Source organism: Haliotis rufescens, unplaced genomic scaffold (genome assembly GCF_023055435.1).
Source record: "Haliotis rufescens isolate VD_foot unplaced genomic scaffold, xgHalRufe1.0.p SCAF_98, whole genome shotgun sequence".
NCBI classification, from domain to species: domain Eukaryota; kingdom Metazoa; phylum Mollusca; class Gastropoda; order Lepetellida; family Haliotidae; genus Haliotis; species Haliotis rufescens.
In genome coordinates this window covers 250,273-271,582 of record NW_025964392.1, presented here as the reverse complement: position 1 = coordinate 271,582, position 21,310 = coordinate 250,273, and the positions used below count along the sequence as shown (strand labels likewise).

General features: G+C 42.0%; 2 protein-coding genes across 2 annotated transcripts in view; both read right to left on the bottom strand.

Moving 5' to 3' along the window:
- LOC124119967 overlaps nt 1–20,194 on the bottom strand; it is a 39,012-nt gene extending 18,818 nt beyond the window's left edge. Inside the window, exons 1-3 of the mRNA XM_048391781.1 lie at nt 19,986–20,194; nt 13,997–14,046; nt 12,885–12,920 (exon numbers count right to left, since the gene is read on the bottom strand). Of these exons, the coding sequence (XP_048247738.1) occupies nt 12,885–12,920; nt 13,997–14,015 (55 nt within the window). The 5' untranslated portion in view covers nt 14,016–14,046; nt 19,986–20,194. The remainder of the gene's footprint in view (nt 1–12,884; nt 12,921–13,996; nt 14,047–19,985) is intronic.
- Nucleotides 1–21,310, bottom strand: part of LOC124119968 — a 185,632-nt gene that overhangs the window by 19,860 nt on the left and 144,462 nt on the right. The window lies entirely within an intron of this gene.

The window sequence follows — 21,310 nt, the reverse complement described above, 5'->3', positions numbered from 1 at the left end:
ATCCTCCAATTTATATACAACAGGCTGTCTACCCAAAACGACTCTACTTATATAAAACACCTCCCGTGTCCAGTTGGATGTGTAACCCTTTTCAAACACATTTTTACTTTTACTAATTCTAACGGGGCACCTTGCTTTCAAATGTAATATTTTCTTATCTGGTTTTGTTGATGTTTTTGTGGAGTCCTTCATGAAATCCAAAATGCGTATTTCAGTTACGTAGTCATTTGGTTGGACGTCTTTAGGGCTTCTACCTATAGTTCTGTGATAACTCGAATTGTAACCACGCACCAAATGCTGTAGAATATCTATGTATCGTTTTGAACCGTTTCTAGTAAAGTAACGCCACATACGTTTTTTCAAAGTTCGCTGAAATCGTTCTACTACAGCACACTTTGTGTCAGGGTTTTGACTGGTGTAATAATAAGAATGTAATTCATTAATCACGAAGGATTTAAACAGTTTGTTATTGAATTCACTTCCTTTGTCGCTTTGAAGGCTCTCGGGAGACAGCGGGCTTGACCGTTTTAATATGCGTTTAAACGCATTTAGCACATGTAACGGTTGTTTACGTTTCAAGGGTTCTACCCATGCCATTTTACTGAATACATCTATAACGCAGAGAATATATTGATAACCGTCATTTTCTGAAGCATCAGATGTCATCACTGTTAAGTCCATTTGCCATAGTTGATCTACTGTGCATATAGTAGATCTGTAGTATCTCTAAGAAATGATTTACGTACATCCTTGTGTAAAGTGTAGGTTTGTTGAGCCTCTAGCCACTCTTGTACCTTACTCGTATTAGGTTTATTACTTTTTTTCGCACGCTTTATAGCAGCCATAAGTGGTCTTACAGAGCCATAACTAGCAATATTATTCTTATCGTAATAAACACGCTTTAACCAAGCTTCCCAGCTTTTACTTAGAGTACGCTGCTTCCCACGATAGGCGTTTTTTCGAACACTTACTCTTTTTCGATTTTGGTGTAAATGTGACTTCATCGTCGTCGCTAGGTTTGTATTTAATTTCACCTTCAAGTTCTCTCCACCTATTTCTGTTACCAATCATTTCCCTACTGAGCCCTTCTTCCTTTAGTAAGCTTAGAACAGTGTTCCATCCTCTAGGCGGGGTAGCTACTGTCTTTGTTCTCGCTAAGTCACGTACTATATCTACAACATTGTGACCTTCCATAGGTTGTGCATCCAATGTTAATCTACCTAGATGGTCCCATCCTAAACGAGGGTGTTTTGTAATTCTGTTCAGTATAGTTAAAGCAGTATTTCTATACGATTTTGGTAAAGCCTGTAATGTGTCTGTTACCACATTAAAGTGCAAATCACCGTTTTGTGTGGACGCTTCATGCAATGACGCGGCTTTCCCTGAGTTATTCTCCTGTGTTCTGGCTATGTGTTGCATGTTCAACGCCTTTTCTAACAAATCATAATACTTTTGTATACGGTCATCGGGTTTATCGGATTCTCCCAGCACATCCTGAATATCGTGTAAATTGTTTTTTCTAGACTGGGTTAACAATGCATTCTTGTTCAGTACACCGTTATGTGTCGTCTGAGTCAAACGCTCGTACAAAGAATAGGGAATTGATATCATACGTTTAGAAACGTCCTTGGACATCACGACACGATTCCCGTAAGTATTTTAATAGCCAGAGGCGCTAACACAGAAGCTAAGGCTCCAATAAATCCTCCTTTTTGCTGAAGTATACGTTTTTTCTCTTTAACCGTTACGGTCTTTCGACTCAAGCGATGTAATTTTGATCTGTACCTGCCGGTCATAGGTAGGTTACCCTTAAATATATTAACAGCAACTTCACTGAGGGCATCTATAACCTCTTTGGGCAGCTGTCTAAGTATACTATTTCTGACGCGGGGAGTGGTTCTACATACAAAATGTAAAATATCTGCATTCTTCTGAACCTTACTTTTATTCATGATGACTCCCAGGGTTTCACCGGTGGAATGACTAGCTTAAGTCTGCGGGGGTTATAGGCACGAGCTGTATTATATACTTTCTCGGACTTCTTTTTTATCACGTGGTCACTTGTTTTGGTATCAATATCAGCATGGGTAGTAGTAGTATTATCATCATTAAAGCTAGATTCATCGCTAATGTCAGTCTCACTACTACTCATTTCATCTTCTGAACAGGAAGAATTATCGCTACTACTGCTATAATCGTTACAATCACTACTATCGTCCGTGATTGACCCGTTGTCATGACAGCTCATCTTCTTATGCGCGGCTATCCACGACATGCAGCATTGTTCCCTGTCGGACATGTTTGAAGTAAATGGTATGTACAACTTGTTTCCACGCTTATTTATACGGGAAGGTATATATCACACGATCCGTCAAATATATTACTTCTTACCCTCAATTCATCCGATACAGTTGGAGTCAAATCTAACAGAATATATGTATATGGCATTCTTGTTGCTTTATAATATGCATCTCGGATATATGTTTTTTTGGTGGGAAATACTTGGCGCGCTAATGTTTCGATCTGAGAGCTATCTCGAGGGTTTTTGTAAGTAACCATATGTGTACAATTCAAACTTATCGATCTGTGATGACGTGTTTTATTAAATAAATTTTGTTGTAAATATATCAACGCCACGTTTCTATGACTCGATTTCTTTACAAACCACCTCAGAAGTTCTAATTCCTCCTCAGAGGTTATATCACCCAGAAAGTCATCCACGACTAACCCACTATTATTTTGAATGAATCCCTCCGCTTCTACCACACTATGCACGAAAAATATAGAGACATCGTGTCTTGCGCAAACATTCGATATTTGATCGTACAGAGGCTGATGTTCGCTGAATACCCATACTATGACATCTGGTTTATAGCACAAAGGAAAATCTCCATCAAAACTTAGCAATAAGTTATATACAAAGGTGGTTTTGCCCGCACCACTACATCCACTGACGAGCAGACGAAAAGGGTGTTTGAACATAATAGTATCCCAGGAAACAAGAGTATGACCAGCCATGTCAAGTACCTAATCTTTAATGCTAAACGCTAGTCATATATACACCTTTATAGAAATATGAGTAATAAAGAAGTACGACAAGGAGTAAATAAAACAAAGTTTATATACATTATGCACAAGTACAGGTTACACAGGAGTAGGACCCCATACGGACAGGCCGTTTGGGTTACATTCTGGACACATAAAATAACCAAACTGGTTCATGTGATCTCTCTTCATGTAGCAGGGCACAATGTTCAAAAGTTCAAACACAAAGTCCGGCATAACGATAAAGCAGTTTAACAGCTGCTTCATCTGATCCACATCCAGCTTGATTCCCTTGTAAGGTTTGACGACGTTTTGCTTTCCACACCAATACCATTTGCGTATGTCCAGTCCAGGGTATGTATTATCCATTTCTGCATACATATTTCCTCCTAGATGACATTTCAATAGTCCACCGCTTTCCATTGTTTCTTCAATTCTAGCTTTGTTTGACACAAGCTCCATCCAGCGCTGTAACATTAATGTGATCCCTCTTTTCATAGGAAACCATCTTCCTCTTTCTTGGTTATATTCTCTGATGTGTATTTTCATCTTTCCATGCCAGAACTTTGCCACCACAAAGACGTTATTTCCAAGAGCCAGTTGGCATCGTTGACCATCCTCTGAGAACGTTGCTGAACTGTCTGACATTTTCAAGCTGATAATAAGGTACAGTATACAGCTTTACTTATACCCCTTGTATGAGTTGTAGGCATGTTCTGACACGCGGATCTTGCTGAGATATGCAGCCATGGTAAAAGATAAGATATGACTACTTGTAGATATCCCTACTCCGTGCCATTGTGATAAGAGGATCATTTATACCCACCTAAATTATCAGCTATGATAAGAACATCTGGGATACCTAGCCCATGTCGCAAGGGTAAGCCGTTTAGCAAACACACACGTTGATCTCCAACTACAACGTGTCTGGTCCAGCACTCAGTGGAAAAAGATTAGTGACTGGCCATTGTATTTTGCTCATTGTTATCTACCTTGTATGCTATTCTCATTAATAATAATATAGAGTATTATGTTTTGCCCTCTACATATCATGTACACACTATGTATATTTACTACCAGTGGATCGTGTTCAGCCCCTCTAGTCTTGAAGCATTACACACATTAACCACATGTTGTAACATGTTTAGAAGGTCACGTGATAGCGTAGGCATATAAATACATATTCACCATGTTTTGCGACAACATTGTAACGCAACAGTTTGAGAGTATTGACGTATTATATATCTCAACAATTATCTCTTCAGCTTGAAGACATCATGGCGTTTCATCACGACGGAGATTCCCAACTTCTAGTTCATCATCTTGAGGAAGTAGAACAGCAACTCGAACAGGAAGAAGATGAACTTTTGGTCAATCATTCAGTCGAGGTTGAAGAGGAGTTATCCATGGTGCAACATTTGGATCAAGTAGAGCAGGAAGTTAAAGACGACATGTCTCTACTTGAACATTTGGAAGAAATAGAGGAGGACCTGGCATTAATTCATCATATGGATGACGTGGACCGACAGCCCGAACAGCAAGGAAGGGGAGCTGTTCCACCTTATTTTTTAAGGCGTGTGACCAGGCAATGGGCTCGACGATTTAGAGCCAATGCCGTAAATTTTAATGTGCAATTTAACCCTGCCTGGTTGCAACAACAGAGACTCGAGGATTTACCGCAGGCACTTCGGGAGCAGTTTGATAACATCATTGAGGAACTAAGGATCGATGTCAATGGGCAAGATAACGACCAGGTAGGACTTGCCTTACACCATCCAGGATTAAATGTGCCCATTCGCATTCCATTTCGGCGTTTGGGCGATTTGCGTGGAGAAGATATTATGGCTATGGTTGAAAAGGTACATCAAAGCAATGACAATGCCAGAATTGATGCAGCCATGGACATTGACTTTCTCCATGTAGAGGACCCGGATCGCCTTGGCGAAGGACGAGGCCATCGTTCAAAGCATAGTCCCAAAAACCTGGATACATTTTTGGAACAGAAAAAGTGCATCGTAAGAATAAAGAACCAGGACGATTTATGCTTTGCGAGAGCAATAGCTGTTGCTCTCCATTATGCTAAAAGACCTGCACCATTTCAACGGCTGGATCCCATTTGCAAAGCATGGGATACAAGAAGAACTGCCTTAACAAGAACCAACAGGACTGATGTTCAAAAACCGGAGGCAGTTAGGCTGTTTAGTGAAATTGGGATAGAGCCTGGAGCATGCACCGGTAGGGATACTTGGACTGTTTTCAGTGATTACCTGGCACCGGAATATCAGCTGAAAGTATATTCTCAAGAAGTCTACAATAAGCTTTTGTTCAAGAGTGCAGTGGAAAACCCCTCTAAGATCATTCACCTTTACCACCACAATAGCCACTATGATGTGATTACATCCATGGCAGCTTTTACCGGGTACAGTGAATATTGTGAAGATTGCGACATGGGCTTCAATAACAAAGAAGACCATCGCTGTACCAGGGAATTTAGATGTCATCAATGTAGACGTCCTGGCTATTGTGGTAAAGGTGAAAAAGAAGGCATTCCATGTCTCGATTGCAAGAGGTGGTTTCCAACAACTTATTGTTACAAGCGACATCAAGAGATGTATACCAGCAAAGCTGGTATTCCAACCAGTACTTGTCAATCCCTGCATCGGTGTACCAGCTGCAATCAAGAGCACAATGCCTATGCACATACCTGTTCTGAACGGCGCCTTTGTAAGAACTGTAAGGAACCCCTAACCCCAAAACACCTGTGCTACATTACGCCAATAAAGGAAGACCAAGGTACTACATCAAACACTGCAGATCCTGTCCATGAAAAACAAAAGTTTATATTTTATGACTTTGAATGTCAACAGGAGACGGGAGTGCATGTCCCTAACTTGTGTGTAGTACAGCTTGGATGTGGCAGGTGTATTGGGGATAAATCTACCAATCTGTGTGAGGGGTGTCCTTGGAGAAAGGAAGACGAAGGGCCTTCACGAACGAAAGTATTTCGAGGAGACAGCACTTTGGAGGACATGGGAGGGTGGCTTCTAACCCTTGTTGACCAGAAACGAAGCAAGAAGAGGAAGAGGGATGCTCCAAACTCGGCTTTACAGGAAGTCTTAAATGTCTTGGATGATGATGATGAGGAGGAAGACGAAGATGAAGTATTGGTCATAGCTCACAATTATCGTGGATATGATGGCCATCTGCTGCTACAATATTTCAACAAACACATTGTGGTTGCTCCACAGATTGTACTCAGAGGCCAGCAGATACTGATGATGAAAGTGGGACGATTGACCTTCAAAGATTCTTTGAACTTTCTCAGCATGCCATTGAAATCATTTCCAAAGACATTTGGGCTCTCTGAACTGTCAAAAGGATACTTCCCTCATTTTTTCAACACAACAGTCAACAAGGATTATGAAGGAGCCTATCCTCCCATGGACACCTATGGACCCGACAGTATGTTCTCGGGCAAACGGGAAACTTTCATCAAATGGTATGAAGAGAAAGTTTCCTCCAATGCCATATTCAACATGTCTGAGGATATACTGTCCTACTGCCAAAGTGATGTTGATATTCTTAGAAGAGGATCTGCTGCTTTCCGTGACGTATTCATCGGGCAAAACAATGTGGATCCATTCCTAGAGGCAACAACTCTTCCTATGGCGTGTATGCTTGTATTCAGAAAAAAAACTACCTGGATCCTCAAACCATTGCCATCATACCACCTCATGGATACAGACCGGAGAGACGCTACTCAATACAGTGTCTCCAGTGGTTAAGATGGTTAATGCATGAGGATTAAGATCTCAAAATAGAGCATGCACGCAATGGAGGGGAAGCAAAGTTTCTTTGCTCGGATGGTTCTCGTTATAGCGTTGATGGCTACGACAGGGAAAGCAAGACTGTCTTTGAATTCATGGGCTGTTTCTGGCATGGCTGCACAAAGTGCTACAAGGCTGTACGGTGTGAACCACATCCCACCCTCAGAACAACCATGAGAGAGGTATATAAAAAAACACTGTATCACCTTGCTGTGCTAAGCCAACACAAAGACGTTGAGAAAATTGTGCAGATATGGGAATGTGAATTCAAAGACAGTCAGAAAACAAACCCAGAGTTGAAAGGATTCCTATCCACCTTTGAATACCTGACAGATCCCTTGGATCCCCGCGATGCATTCTTTGGTGGAAGAACCAACGCCACAAAATTGCATTATACCGCCCAAGAAGAGGAAGAAATAAAATATGTAGATGTGTGTTCCTTGTATCCATACATTTGCAAGTACGGAAAATTACCCCTAGGTCACCCCAAGATTGTGGATCATCCCCATGTGTCGCAATTGAATCACCTAGAAGGACTCATCCGGTGTCGCATTCTTCCACCATCACAACTGTACCATCCCTTATTACCCTACAGAGCTGGTGGGAAACTAATGTTCCCTCTGTGTAGAACATGTACAGATGGTCAGTTTGATGGGGAATGTCGTCATACGGATGAGGAACGAGCATGGGTGGGAACCTACACAACCATTGAGGTGCAAACAGCCGTACGCGAGTGTGGATACAGGGTTCTGCACATATTCGAGGCCTGGCATTTCGATAATTTTTCCGAATATAGCAGAAGTACCCATCAAGGAGGATTATTTGCCAAGTACGTAGATAACTTTTTAAAAATTAAACAAGAAGCCAGCGGCCCCCTGAAGGATGTACCGACCCTCAAGATTACGCCCATCAGATATATGAGAAAGAGGGAGTTACACTCGATGTCAGCCGGATTATGAAGAATCCTGGGCTGCGGGCATTGGCAAAAGGATGCTTGAAAAACCACTGGGGCAAATTTGGGCAAAGGCTAGGTTTTGGAAAAGCGAGCTATGTGACAGAGCCAGATCTATTCTTTGGCATGTTGAGAGACGAGCGGCATGAAGTCAAAGATGTCCTCATTGTCAACGAAAACATGCTGTTCGTCTCCACTGAACCAAGGAAAGACTTCCACAGTTCGCATCCTGCCTCCAATGTCGTCATCGCTGCCTGGGTTACAGCACAAGCCCGTCTCAAATTGTACAGGTAAGCTATTGCATTTATTAAAATGACTATTTTGCTATTATATAGATTATAATTTTGTAATAATTTGGTTTCAATATGAATTAATTATACGAGCATTTACATGCCATCTTTCTAATTTGTCCACAGCTACTTGATGCCACTTGAGCGGAGGGTGCTGTACTTTGACACGGATACCATCATTTACGTCCACAAGGCTAGCGTCTGGAATCGACCTTTAGGAGATACTTTGGGCGACCTGACCGATGAGCTGGATGGCAACAGTATATCTACGTTCGTGTCAGGTGGCCCAAAGAACTATGCCTACAAATTAGTCCGACCTACTAAAGTCGGGACAAGGACCGTATGCAAGGTTAGGGGGTTCACGCTGAACTACCGTGCAAGCCAGCAAGTCAACTTTGACACTGTGAAAGAACTCATATGCGGCAGACAGGAGGAGTCAATAAGCGTGGACTACCCTAACCTCATCGTACGAACAGGATTCCATCAGGGCAACCAGTTGTTGTCTGTCAGCACAGCCAAGAAACACAGGATGGTGTACACAAAGAGACGTGTGCTGTACGACGACAATGGATTGCCCTGTGAAACCCTACCATACGGATGGAAGACATCGCCGTGATAGACTAGGATAGACTGTGATGGACTGAAATAGACTGTGTGAAAGACAAAACAATCATTTTCCCACACTGAAATCGGCCGTGCCACACCTCAACGTTGGTGTGTGGGTGACAACATGTTTCATTACTTGAACATGGCTAAGATGGCACGACGTACTACAATTTAAATTTGAAATAAAATGAATGAACAGAACACCTATTTTTATGTTTTCATTGCTTTGCTGCGTCAGTCGTTAACACACGGAGAATGTACGTAAAACTCCCCATAAAGTGTTGATAAGAATTCGCCACTGGATAGCGTGTTGTATATTATCGCGGTTGTTGATTAGCAGAACACCAAGTTCTTTGCGGATTAATTTTATAATCTTTTGTGTCTGTCCGGTATGGTCAGTATACTATGAGTATTACTCGTCTTAAAATACTGGACCTTTGTTTAAAAGCGTGCATGTGATTTGCGTATCTTTAATGTATAGAAGCAAGCTGGGAAGGACCCGATGTGGGATTGCGATTATTAATCGGCTTAAGACTTTGAAAGCGTGGATGTACTCCAGGTATCTTAATCTGATGACGATAAGATACTGGGACGGACAGCCGATGCGGGATTATGCTCCCTTGGAATACTGAGTATTTCACACCAGTGTTAAGATAACATGTCCGATTTGTTGACCGTTAGATAGCGGGATGACCGTTCGCCATTAATCCCTGAGTAGTATTAAGGATTAACTGCTCCAAGGGTCCGACTACAGTGTGTCGTCAGCAGCTTAGCTGATCGCTGATTGGTTAAAACGTAGCTGACGTATTCTATTACCACGTCTTGGCTAAAGTCTTCATTCCTAGTTTGACTGCAGCGCTGAAAGGATGTCTAATACGGATAGCAATTACGACTCGGGCCTTGATTCCTGTGACTGCAATGTATTTTTCGACAATGACTCTTTGGATATGCCTACCAGACCCAATATGAAGTATATGCAAGATCGGTTGGATACATTTATTCGATGGCCTACACAGATGAAACAAACTCCCCTGGATCTGGCAATGAGTGGATTCTTCTACACCGGAACTAACGATCGGGTACAGTGCTTTCATTGCGGTGTTAAATTGTATCGTTGGAAAAGTACGGATAGTCCCGTCACAGAACACAGGCGATATTCACCTAACTGCTCGTATATGAAGATGGTATTTAGAAACGTATAACTCCGGTATACGCTTCCATTCAAAGGTCCTTATAAGGACCAACCAAATAAAACGAAAGAAAACTTGAAAACATGATGATTCGTCTTGATTATCCTGTATGCGATGTATTTTGCATGTGAGAAACACGCCATTACATTATGTATTTAGCAAAGACATTGTTCGATTTAATAAACGTCACAAATACAGCCACACAAATACATCCATTTTTATACATACATTCGTTAATTTATACACAATGATCAAACTAGCATATACACGTCCGACTATATGTGTCGAGACTGCCATTTTTTAAACATGTACGACATCTGTCTCTATTTCTACGAAACTCTCTCGAAGCCCATTTTTTGTGATCAAACTATTATTAGGGGTATACAACATACATGTCCGTCCATTATGAAGCGAGACTGTCATTATTTTTTAACATGTAAGACGTCCGTCTCTATTACTAAACGACTTTCTCGATACCCATGTCCGCCATTTTCCCGTCTCAAACACATCTGACCAACACACGTCATTTCTTACACGAGACGCCATTTTATCACTTCATTCTCACCAAACCGTCAGACACACTAAATCGGAAATGCTATGACGTCACTTCCATCTTCATTCCCAGAATACACTTCCGGTTATGACGTCATTTCCTGTCTTCATTATTACCCATAATCCTCATGCTACGTCACTTCCGGTTATGACGTCACTTCCGGTTGACCCATGACCTGTGACGTCACATGGGGATTTGCTAGGTCCGGTCCTGAATGAGCCTGGTATACTACTTCCGTGGCAAGCCATGAGTTTTTCCTTGCTGTGAATAATGGGTGGCCCAGTCGTCTAAGGTGCCACGATTTGCTGTGCAGAGTTGCGTCCTTTGCGCACGCCAGAAACCTATGTTTATGGGTTCGAATCCCGGTTCACCCCGATTATGTTTCTAGGTTTGCCAGCATCATACCCGTGTTTGTGGGTTTCACCGAACTGGTAAACGTGAGACCAGGATCACTTCGAGCTTTCATCCCACATTAAGCTAACAGGCCATGATATAACTGGAATAATGCTAAGAGCAGAGTTAAACCCAACTCACTCACTCACTCATTGTAACCTTGTGTGAGGTACTTCTTTCATGTGAAACCTAGGTTTTACAATTGACGTTTTGCAAACTTGCCTTTTGGATATGAATACAATGTTTCACACGAAAATTCCACGACGTGAATCGAACCTGCAAGCTCATATATTGTCTTAAGTATTGTAACCCACAGCTTTCCCCTCTGAGCCACCGATGCATGTGATGAAAGTGTGTTCAATTTTATTTGCCTTGACTTCTTTGAATTGACACACTGTATTATTTCACCATAAGATATCCTGATGTTTTCTTATTGGTCCTGATATTTCTTGCATACAGACGGATTATAAGTTGGATAAAACACTCCACCTTGGCTTTTCTTTAAAATATAAACCTCAAGCTCGGGAAAAGCCTTCGGGGCTACGGCCTTGCTCACGGTTTTACATTTTCAACCAAAACCGAGGAGGAGTGTTTTATCCTTAACTTAATTCCATAAAGTGTCACTCTGTGGCGCTCTTACAAATCGCCATAGATCGCCATACAGAGCGCTTAGATCTCCAAAAGTGTCGATGGATCGCTATCTGATCTCTAACTGATCTCCATGATGGTCAAGGTCGCCGCCTGTCGACTTCCCTGCACAAAGATCCGTGTCGCTCTGACCAGAATGCCGTCAGATCGCTACTTGATCGCCTAGATCGCCATCGGAGCACTAATTGATCGCCAAGGTCGTAATCAGAGTGCTACTTAATCACCAAGGTCGTAATCAGAGCGCTACTTGATCACCAAGGTCGTAATCAGAGTGCTACTTAATCACAAAGGTCGTAATCAGAGTGCTACTTGATCGCTAAGGACAAAATTAGAGCACTATCGTATCACCTTAGAGTGCCGCCGATCGCTACGAAAGGCTAGGACCTACCCCTCTGCTACCAAGCTTTGAAATGATGACCGTCTCAGAACGCTCAGAAGTTTTTATAGGATTGGACCCAAATTTCGGGGATCGGGTCGCTTTAGGATCCAATAAAGTGCTAATTGAGTGCTAATGGATCTCCATAGGTCGAATCATCGGCATCGGACCCCAAATAGAGTGCGATTTGATCACATCCTGATCACTATGGATGGCAAAAGGAGCACAAACTGATCGTGCAAGATCGCCACATTTTGGGTTGTTTGGTTACGATCAAGGGTCTTCAAGTCGCTATCGGATCGCATAGATCCCTATTGGATCGCAACAGGAGCGCTATCTGATCGAAATCAGATCGTAAGTGCCCCTAGATAGCTGAAAAATGAGGAGACCTATGGCGCTCCCTCAGAGCGCGTAGAGCACAGAAGAGCGTCGCTCAGCGGAATGGAGGTATTACACATCGTTATAGTGCTGACAGACGTCATTGGTGTACACACCGTCGCAACATAGGTAATCATCGCTGGCCATGTGCCATGTTTTTGACGAGCCGAGCCCCGACTGACTTTGAACTTCCTTGAAAGGCGTGGTCGTGTCTGGCAATGTCGAAGTGAACATAAGCATAACTACGACTGACAATAGTTATTGTGCAGGGAATGGCCACCAAACAATACTATCGGGGCAACATGCTGACACCCTTTGCTGTCCCGTCTGTAAGGCACGTGAGTCAACGTTTCGTCTTTCAAAATTTCCTGGTATCCCCTACGTCTTTAAAGGGTATTTATTGTGAGACAACCAGTCACACATTTTGAACTATGGGGTATCAGTTCCTTTATTCATATATTATACATAATTGCAAATGAGGTTTTAATGAAACCTGTTCTGTGGATAAAGAGACTGATTATTCTGTTACGTTGAAGTTGTATATTATACTGAACACAGTGTTAGTAAACATCCTTCCATCAAGGACAGGCCTGAGAAACGTAAAAGGTCAACTGAAAGTAGCTCACGTTTATCTGCCGGGACATGGACTGGGAAGGCGCCATCTTCAACAACAAAAACAAAATGCACGTTATTCATTAAATGAATGCAACACAACCCTTTCAATATTCATAAGAAGTCTCTGCTAAAAACAGAGTCGACTGAATCAGTCTGACTATTTCATGAGCATGCGTTTATGACAGTCAAACAGTGATGATACCGGGTGTTCGCGAGAAGGTGACCGTATCCTGCTGCACCGGTGGCAGTCATCACAAACACATGCAAAGACAAGTGAACTGTTCCCTTGAAATAAGAAAAAACGCATTGCATCAGACACACCTTTTGTCACGGATGCGTCAAGTTTGGAAATGTCCTAACATATCTACCATAAACGTTTTGAAAGCTTTGTTGTTGCCTTGAATGTTGTAACCTTTGAAATCTTGGTAGAAAGAGTTTTTCAGTGTACCTTAAAAGGCTGGATCTGATGGAATGTTCCTCGACATATGAGGAAATTGACTATTGGAAAGTTGAAGTCATCCCTCTTGTCAAACAATATTTTTGTGTGTGAATACAACAGCAAGAGGCAGTACCTATCTCCATCCACATCTTTTTATGAGTGTGCATGTCGGCTTAAGTGAAGAAAAGATTTATGGTTGACAGAGTATGGTTGACAAGTATATATACTGGCTTCACCCTTTTGTTTACATTGCTGACTTCGCCGGTCAACATGTTTATAGGTGAGGTGAAATAGGGTTTAACGTCGCACAAGATTATTGCACTTATATAGCGACGTGCAACATGTTTACAACCCTTTTGTGTGACTTCTCAACTGCAGCGTAACTACATCTGATATCTACTCTACTGTAAAAACACTGCCTCCTACCTGTATATATATTTGTCAACCATACTGTGTACATCACTTGTTTGATAACAGTGTTAGAACCTAAACCAAAATGTCGCTCCTAATTGTAATAAAGAAGTTGTACATCCATAAATATTTTCCTTACTTAGTATTCCAACTTCTAGATGCCTCTCAAAGATTTGTTGGCGTAAGATGAAAACAGAAAGCAGTAAACTAATGTTATTTGACCAATACATTTGTTAACAATATGCAAATGATCAAATTCAAGAAACTGTTCACCTTCAGTCGTGGACGTCATAACTCCTGATTTGCCTGCTTTTCCTGCTTTCCTGAAAAATATAAAACAAATGCTCAGTCACATAAACAAAACAGCATGTTAACACAAGTAAGAATATTACATCCACACTACTTGTTATTCGTTTAACGCTTTTCCCGAAATGTAATGTATCTGACAAATTCACAATATCTCCACAGTTAGTTATTTTTCTTATTTACCGGGTGAGTGAGTTTGGCTAATTTTAGTAATATACTGACTAGAAGGCCCAAAGTGACATAGATCTGACTTGCAAAAGCGAGTGTATATGTTTGGTATCTGACGAGCCAGATACAAGTATATATTCACCAGTATCATAAAATGATTTTAGTATTAATACTTCCGTGGTTCAAGTCAAGACATGCAAATGAATAGGGTACGAATAGCGTATGAAAACTATACTCTTCAAAACAAGAAACGCAAAACGGATATTTGTGGCAATAAAAGCAAAATAAGCGGATCAAGAGGTGCAAAATGAAGAGGTTTAATGTGTTATAGTGACAAATTCCTGGAACTAAATGATTGCAAGAAGGACATGCAAACCATAAGTCGGGAAACTCATACGATTAGGAAAAACGCACCCAGTTGGCAAAAAATGCAGGGAGCTGCACGTACTACATGTACAGCAGCACCATGAGCGGTATTAATGTGCAGGGGTTTTGATTGCCTGGCATCTGCGTCAATCAAACAGTGACAGTGCAACAACATGCCAAGATTAACAAAAGTGCAAATAAACAATGTCATAGGCCGCTTGCAGGCAGGGGGGAAGCGATCAGCTGTAACCAGGGTTTTCAATGTAGGGCCCAGCACCTTCACAAGGCTATGGTATCGGTTTCAACAGCATTGGTCAACACGTGATCGGCCAATGTCGGGACGCCCAAGAGTATCCAGCCCCGCCCAACATCGCTACATCCGAATGTGCCACCTTCGTGAAAGGACGATCATAGCCACCTCAACCACATTCCAAATACCCAAACTACGCAGAGTCTCAGACCAGACAGTACAAAACATTTGAAGAGCAACAGGTCTACGAGCAAGGCGTCCTGTTGGACGCGTCATATTGAGTCGACAACATCGTCAACAATTGGTGTCGTCAACACAGGCTATGGCCTCAACTGCGATGGAGAGATGTCTGATTCAGCGACATCAAGATTTCTCCTCCGCAGAGGGGATGGAAGAGCACGTGTCTACAGACGTCAAGGAGAACGTTACGCCAGAAACTGCATACAGGAAGTGCACCGGTTTGGTGTGGGTAGCGTTATGATGTGGGCGAAAATCTCTCATCAAGGTATTGGTTCATATCCAGGGCAATCTTACTGCTCAACAATACATCAACGGAATTCTCCTGGTATATGTCCTCCCAAGTGCAGCCAACGGTGTATTCCAGGAGGAAAATGTTCGACCGCATACAGCCCGGATCACAAGAGCCTGACTACACAACAACAACGTAGATGTTCTCCCCGGCCCTACAGATCCCCGGATTTGAACCCAATAGGGCACCTGTGGGATGAATTCTCGTCTCTTCCATGGGCAGGATATGTCAGGGTGCTATCGATTCCAATGTAGGACATACGCAGTTATTGATGGTAGCTGACTTTCAGCTTGGACTTTTCCTATGTACTGATAACTGAGATGACTACAATCACCAAGTGTTCTCTCCACAACCTTTTGGCTCAATACCGTGTATGGTTATCAATGTATTTTCCTACCTCACACAAATCTGGCTTTGCGTTTCTTTTTGTGAAGAGTATGTTAAATTACAAAGAGCAATTCTACAGGTTAAATATAATTGCACAAAGGTTTTCCTCAGACAAGTTTTGGACCAGATGCTTCCGGGATGAATGAGACTTAAATCCTTTGGTGGATTCAAGTTTGCTGCCATGCGTTTCATTATCGACACACTCTTCTTGATGCCAACAGCTCTGCTTAAACCAAGGAGGTCTTGGAGCAGTTGCTGTTTCTGAGTAAGATGGTGAGTCATGACCACTAAAGAAAAGCATTTATATGTAAGGCCAGGGTAGCGATCATCATTTGTTGCCCAAGCTGTTGGTGCGAACATGCCATTTCCATCTTGATTTCATGTTCACGTCACCCGTGTCCATGTTTTATGCAAAGTATTGCAAAGCCAAAAATTTGCTGTGTTTTGCCATCAAAGTTGAGCCCAATTAATCCACTAGTGCACATGCACACTCATACGCACACACGCATACACGCACCCCCCTACACACACACGCTAAGACTCACACACGCACGCACGCACACAGATACACACACACATATACATGTGCTTTATGTACATACATTCAGCAGTGCCCAGTCAATCAGTAGTTCCTTCTTAAAAAGCAATGGTAATTACAATCAGCAGTACGTTTATACTTCTGTTCATGTCTTTGTGACAGCCATCATAGTGATGGCTTTTCCAGATGAATTTACCTTTTTGTTTCTTTGATCAGATTGGTTTGAGACACACAGACAGGCAAAATCACACAAAGGTCCCCATACATTTTTACAATACTAATTGCAGGATAGTTAAAATGAAATAGAAATTATATATACAATTAAGTTATTTATGCAATGACATATTTAAAAACAATTAATGAAACACATTGGAGCATACTATATTTAAAAACAATTGATGAAACATATGAACATTACAATATCATTAATACAGTTTTAAAAACAGGCTATAGGCCACCAGTAACCAAAGCTAGGCCACCTCACTGGGGATCATGGGGACTTACAGTACTTCTGCTTCCTGCATGATACCCTAGCAGGATTTACGTCATCACTTTAGCCACTGGTGGTTGTGCACAATACTAGCCAATATTAAAAAATACTCATCAATGAGTTGGCTTAAAACACTGGTTGATGATAGTTACATCAATTACTATAGGATTACGTGTCACAAAGGGGGACAATATTTTTACGCTACGTTAACCTCCTGGACAGAGCCTTTAATAATGTCAGTTGTTTATAGCATCACATCAAATTTAAAAACAAGCATTTAATTATTCACATACATATTTAAAATTTATTATACAGACCAATTTCTTTCAAGTAATTTATGATGAGATGCCCGCTGATACGGGAAAAGAGATCTTTTAGATTTACACTTTGACAAAGTGAATCCCTTGCGATTGCAAAGTCCACACAGTCAAGCAATATATACTTGACGGTGAACCTTGCATCACAAGGGATACACTTAGGAGGTTCGTCCTCATCTGTCTTAAGCAGATATTCGTGTGTAAACCGACTGTGGCCAATACGACACCGTCGTAAAACGACCTCGTCATGTCTTGACTGACAACCCAAGTAGTTATGACCGATTGTTGGTTTCAATTCGTGGAGTTTATTGCTTCCTACTTGGGTGTCCCACCTCTTTTGCATAAGATCCCGAGTATAAGATTTGATGGTAGGTTTGAAATCACTGTACAGGATACGAAGTGGAGATAACGGTTTGTCAAGAGCTGCTTTAGCTGCAGCATCGGCTTTTGAGTTACCAGTTATGCCTACATGTCTTGGTAACCAGCAAAAGACGATGTCACATTGGCCAGTGGAAAGATCATTATAGAGTTCTAAAATGTCAAGGATAATAGGGTGATATGGTGAGACACTTTTAAGTGCCTGAAGGCAAGATAACGAATCAGAGAAGATGATGAAATTTTTAGATTGGTTTTGTTGTTTAATATCGGTCAAAGCTGTTACGATAGCTTTGGACTCAGCAGTAAAAATTGAACTAAAATCTGGGATTCTTGAGGAGACAGTTCTGGATCCAACGATGGTGGTGTCACTCTACAAAAACACACTAGACTGTTATACTGCCAGTGTATATAACCTTCATTCTTACACAAGGGAGGTAAGTCCAGTCACTTTACAACAACACATCACTTGGATATAAAGGCACCTGACTGGTGCCACACTGTATATAACCTACATACCTTAAAAAGGGGAGGTAACTCTTGTAACTCTACAGCAACACTCTACACTGTTACACTGCCACGTTATATAACCTACATACCTTAAACAGAGGAGGTAACTCTTGTCACTCTACAGCAACACACTACACTTACACTGCCATTGTATACAACCTACATACCTTAAACAGGGGAGGTAACTCTTGTCACTCTACAGCAACACACTACACTTACACTGCCATTGGATACAACCTACATACCTTACACAGGGGAGGTAACTCATGTCACTCTAGCAACACACTACACTGTTACACTGTCACTGTATATAACCTACATACCTTACGTAGGGGAGGTAACTGCTATCATTCTACAGCAACACACTACACTGTTACATTGCACCTGTATATAACCTACATACCTTACACAGGGGAGGTAACTCATGTAACTCTACAGCAACACACTAAACTGTTACACTGCCACTGTATATAACCTACATACCTTACACATGGGAGGTAACTCATGTTACTCTACAGCAACACTTTACACTGGTACACTGCACCTGTATATAACCTACATACCTTACGTAGACAACGCAGAATGGATTAAAACCTTATTTGATCAAATGAGGCACTTGACTACCATGGTTAATTCTATAAACCAGAGGATGCAATGTGTTGATAGCATTGACAGTAAATTTACTATGATTGGCAATAAGCTGACATCTCTCGACATTACAATGATAGAGACAACACTTCGCGTTGATAAGCTTGAAGCCTGTGTGAGAGAGACTGCATCAGAAAACAAAAAGCTGAAACAACAGGTACGGGAGCTTACAGAACAGAGTACCGATGATCGGGACAGGTTGTCGAGAGATGTAGAAGACGTGTTTTATGACATAGACTCCATATACCAGGAACAGCGAGACCTGAAAGAATCTGTCATTGACCTGAAAACACGCTCTATGAGAGATAATCTTCTCTTTCACGGGATCCCGGAAATGCCTGGAGAAGAACCTAAAGAGGTAATTAGAGAGACAGTGGCACGGCGAGCTGGTCCCCCACTCCACACTACACTGCAGAGAATTGGAAGAAGTGAGACCGGTGTGTATCTAGAGAGACAGTGTCACGGAGAGCTGGTCCCTTACTCCACACTAGCCCGGCTGTGACATACCAAAATACATTAAAAGATGGTACTGGTTGCTACCCTGGGGCCAAAACAAGCTAAGGACTGGTCAGTCTACTGTGTCTAAGTAGGGTATTCGCGTTACACTGCAGCACGGTATCTCCGTGTACCAGCACGATACAATCAGAATTAGTCGGGACAAGTACAATCAGACACACACACACACACACACACACACACACACACACACACACACACACACACACACACACACACACACACACACACACACACACACACACACACACACACACACACACACACTCGCACGCACGCACGCACATTCACACACACACACACGCACGCACACACACACACACACGCACGCACGCACGCACGCACGCACGCACGCACGCACGCACAAAAACAACCCCAAAAACACCAAAAAACACGTAGTTTTATAAGTACAACAATGTTCAACGCATCGTTTAACCCCAAATCACCGCACCGCACTCCACCACTAACTTGATATAGTTGTATCTTATGTAAGGTAGCCGTCTCCCGCACAGTCGTCAACGCATGTGCAGCAGGTGTACACATATTGAATTTTCAACCACCTAGGATTACATACAATGGTTGATCGAATAAACTGGTAGCAGTCCAGATTCGCCACTACAAGCCATCAAACAACAGAAATCACAGCTATTTCATACCATCCGCTTGCTACGAACTCCTCAAGATCTTCCCATGAATGTGTACATAATCCAGATTATTCTGTGTTAGATGTTTTATACTGAAAGACGACTCAAATAGTTTCTTGCAATTGAAAGTACGTGGCTTCTGTATTAGATGCAGTCATAAAGGCGAATGTGTAATCACCACGGAAAGGAACGTAGTTATTAGCCGAACATACACTTACTTGTTAAGTTTCCCTCGCCATCATGACAGGATCAAAAGTCCAGGCAGTGTAATCTGTCCAACCCTCCGACGTTCTGTGCAGTACACTGTTGCAAGGCACATCTCGACCCTGCAGAAAACACTGACGTAAACATTAGGTAACAAAGCAATGTGAGCAGATCAAGTCCCCCCCTCCTATTCACAGGCAGTCGAGCAACTGGTCTAGTTATTGTAGCGGAACCATCTCGTGACTCTGATCTGTGTAATGCAAGCTAATGCATTGTGGACAGGTGCATTGTATATTTATTCGGCCTCATCATATATCTGTGTGTGCCAGCACAATCTCCATGTCTCAGTTGTGCACCCCTATGGGATTTAATCCTAGTCAAGTTGCTTTGTTGTGATATAACTGAAATACTGTACTGAAATACTGCAATGTACTGAGACACTTACTCACTTACCAAGACCCTATTCGCTCACTATCTCAAACTGTATTCACACACTCACTCACCTGTCCGAACTCGCCAATCACCAAAACTCACCCACGCACTCACACACCCACAATCATGTATTCAGGTAATTTTTTAAAGATTTGACTGTGCAAAATCTTTCACATTGGTTTTGAGATTCATACTTCAATGAACCAAGCAAACACACAATCAATCCTACCAACTACATTCTACAACGAAAACACGTGTTATCTACAAGTGTTTAATCAAAAGCAATTATATGAATCAACGCAGAGAAAAAATATGAGATTGATAAACATTCCAGGTGCAGAGATATTTTCTGAGGCAAGACATGAATCAGGTGATTGTTTAATTTATGCACATAACTTGACACGCCCACAATGTCAGTAGCCAGTCAGTGGAGTACTAGTAACATTAAACAAAGTTCATGCGACCTGTCAATTAAGGCAGAAGCGAGAAGAACTGTTACGAACCGGAACAAATATGTCAGGGAGAAGGCGTCTGTTTCATTGGGACATGAATACAATAACAAGTGACCAGTTCAGAATGCAGGAATTACAGTGAACATAAGGGAAATTTGATTATATCAACTTGACCATTTGCACTACTCGTTTTCTTCCCGGAGGAACGGGTGGCTGATTCGTCGTCTAATGCGCAACAATTCGCAATACAGAGTAAGGTACCGTGGACACGCCTACAGAACCTACCATAGTGAGTTCGATACCCGGTTCGCCAAGATTATGCTTGTGGGTTTGTTAGCGCCATACCAGTGCTTGTGGATTTGACCAAACTGAGAAACGTCTGATAACTGGAGAAAAATGTGGCTTACATGGCCTAGACTAATGTTTCTACGGGCCGCCTTGAACTGAGTGATGCA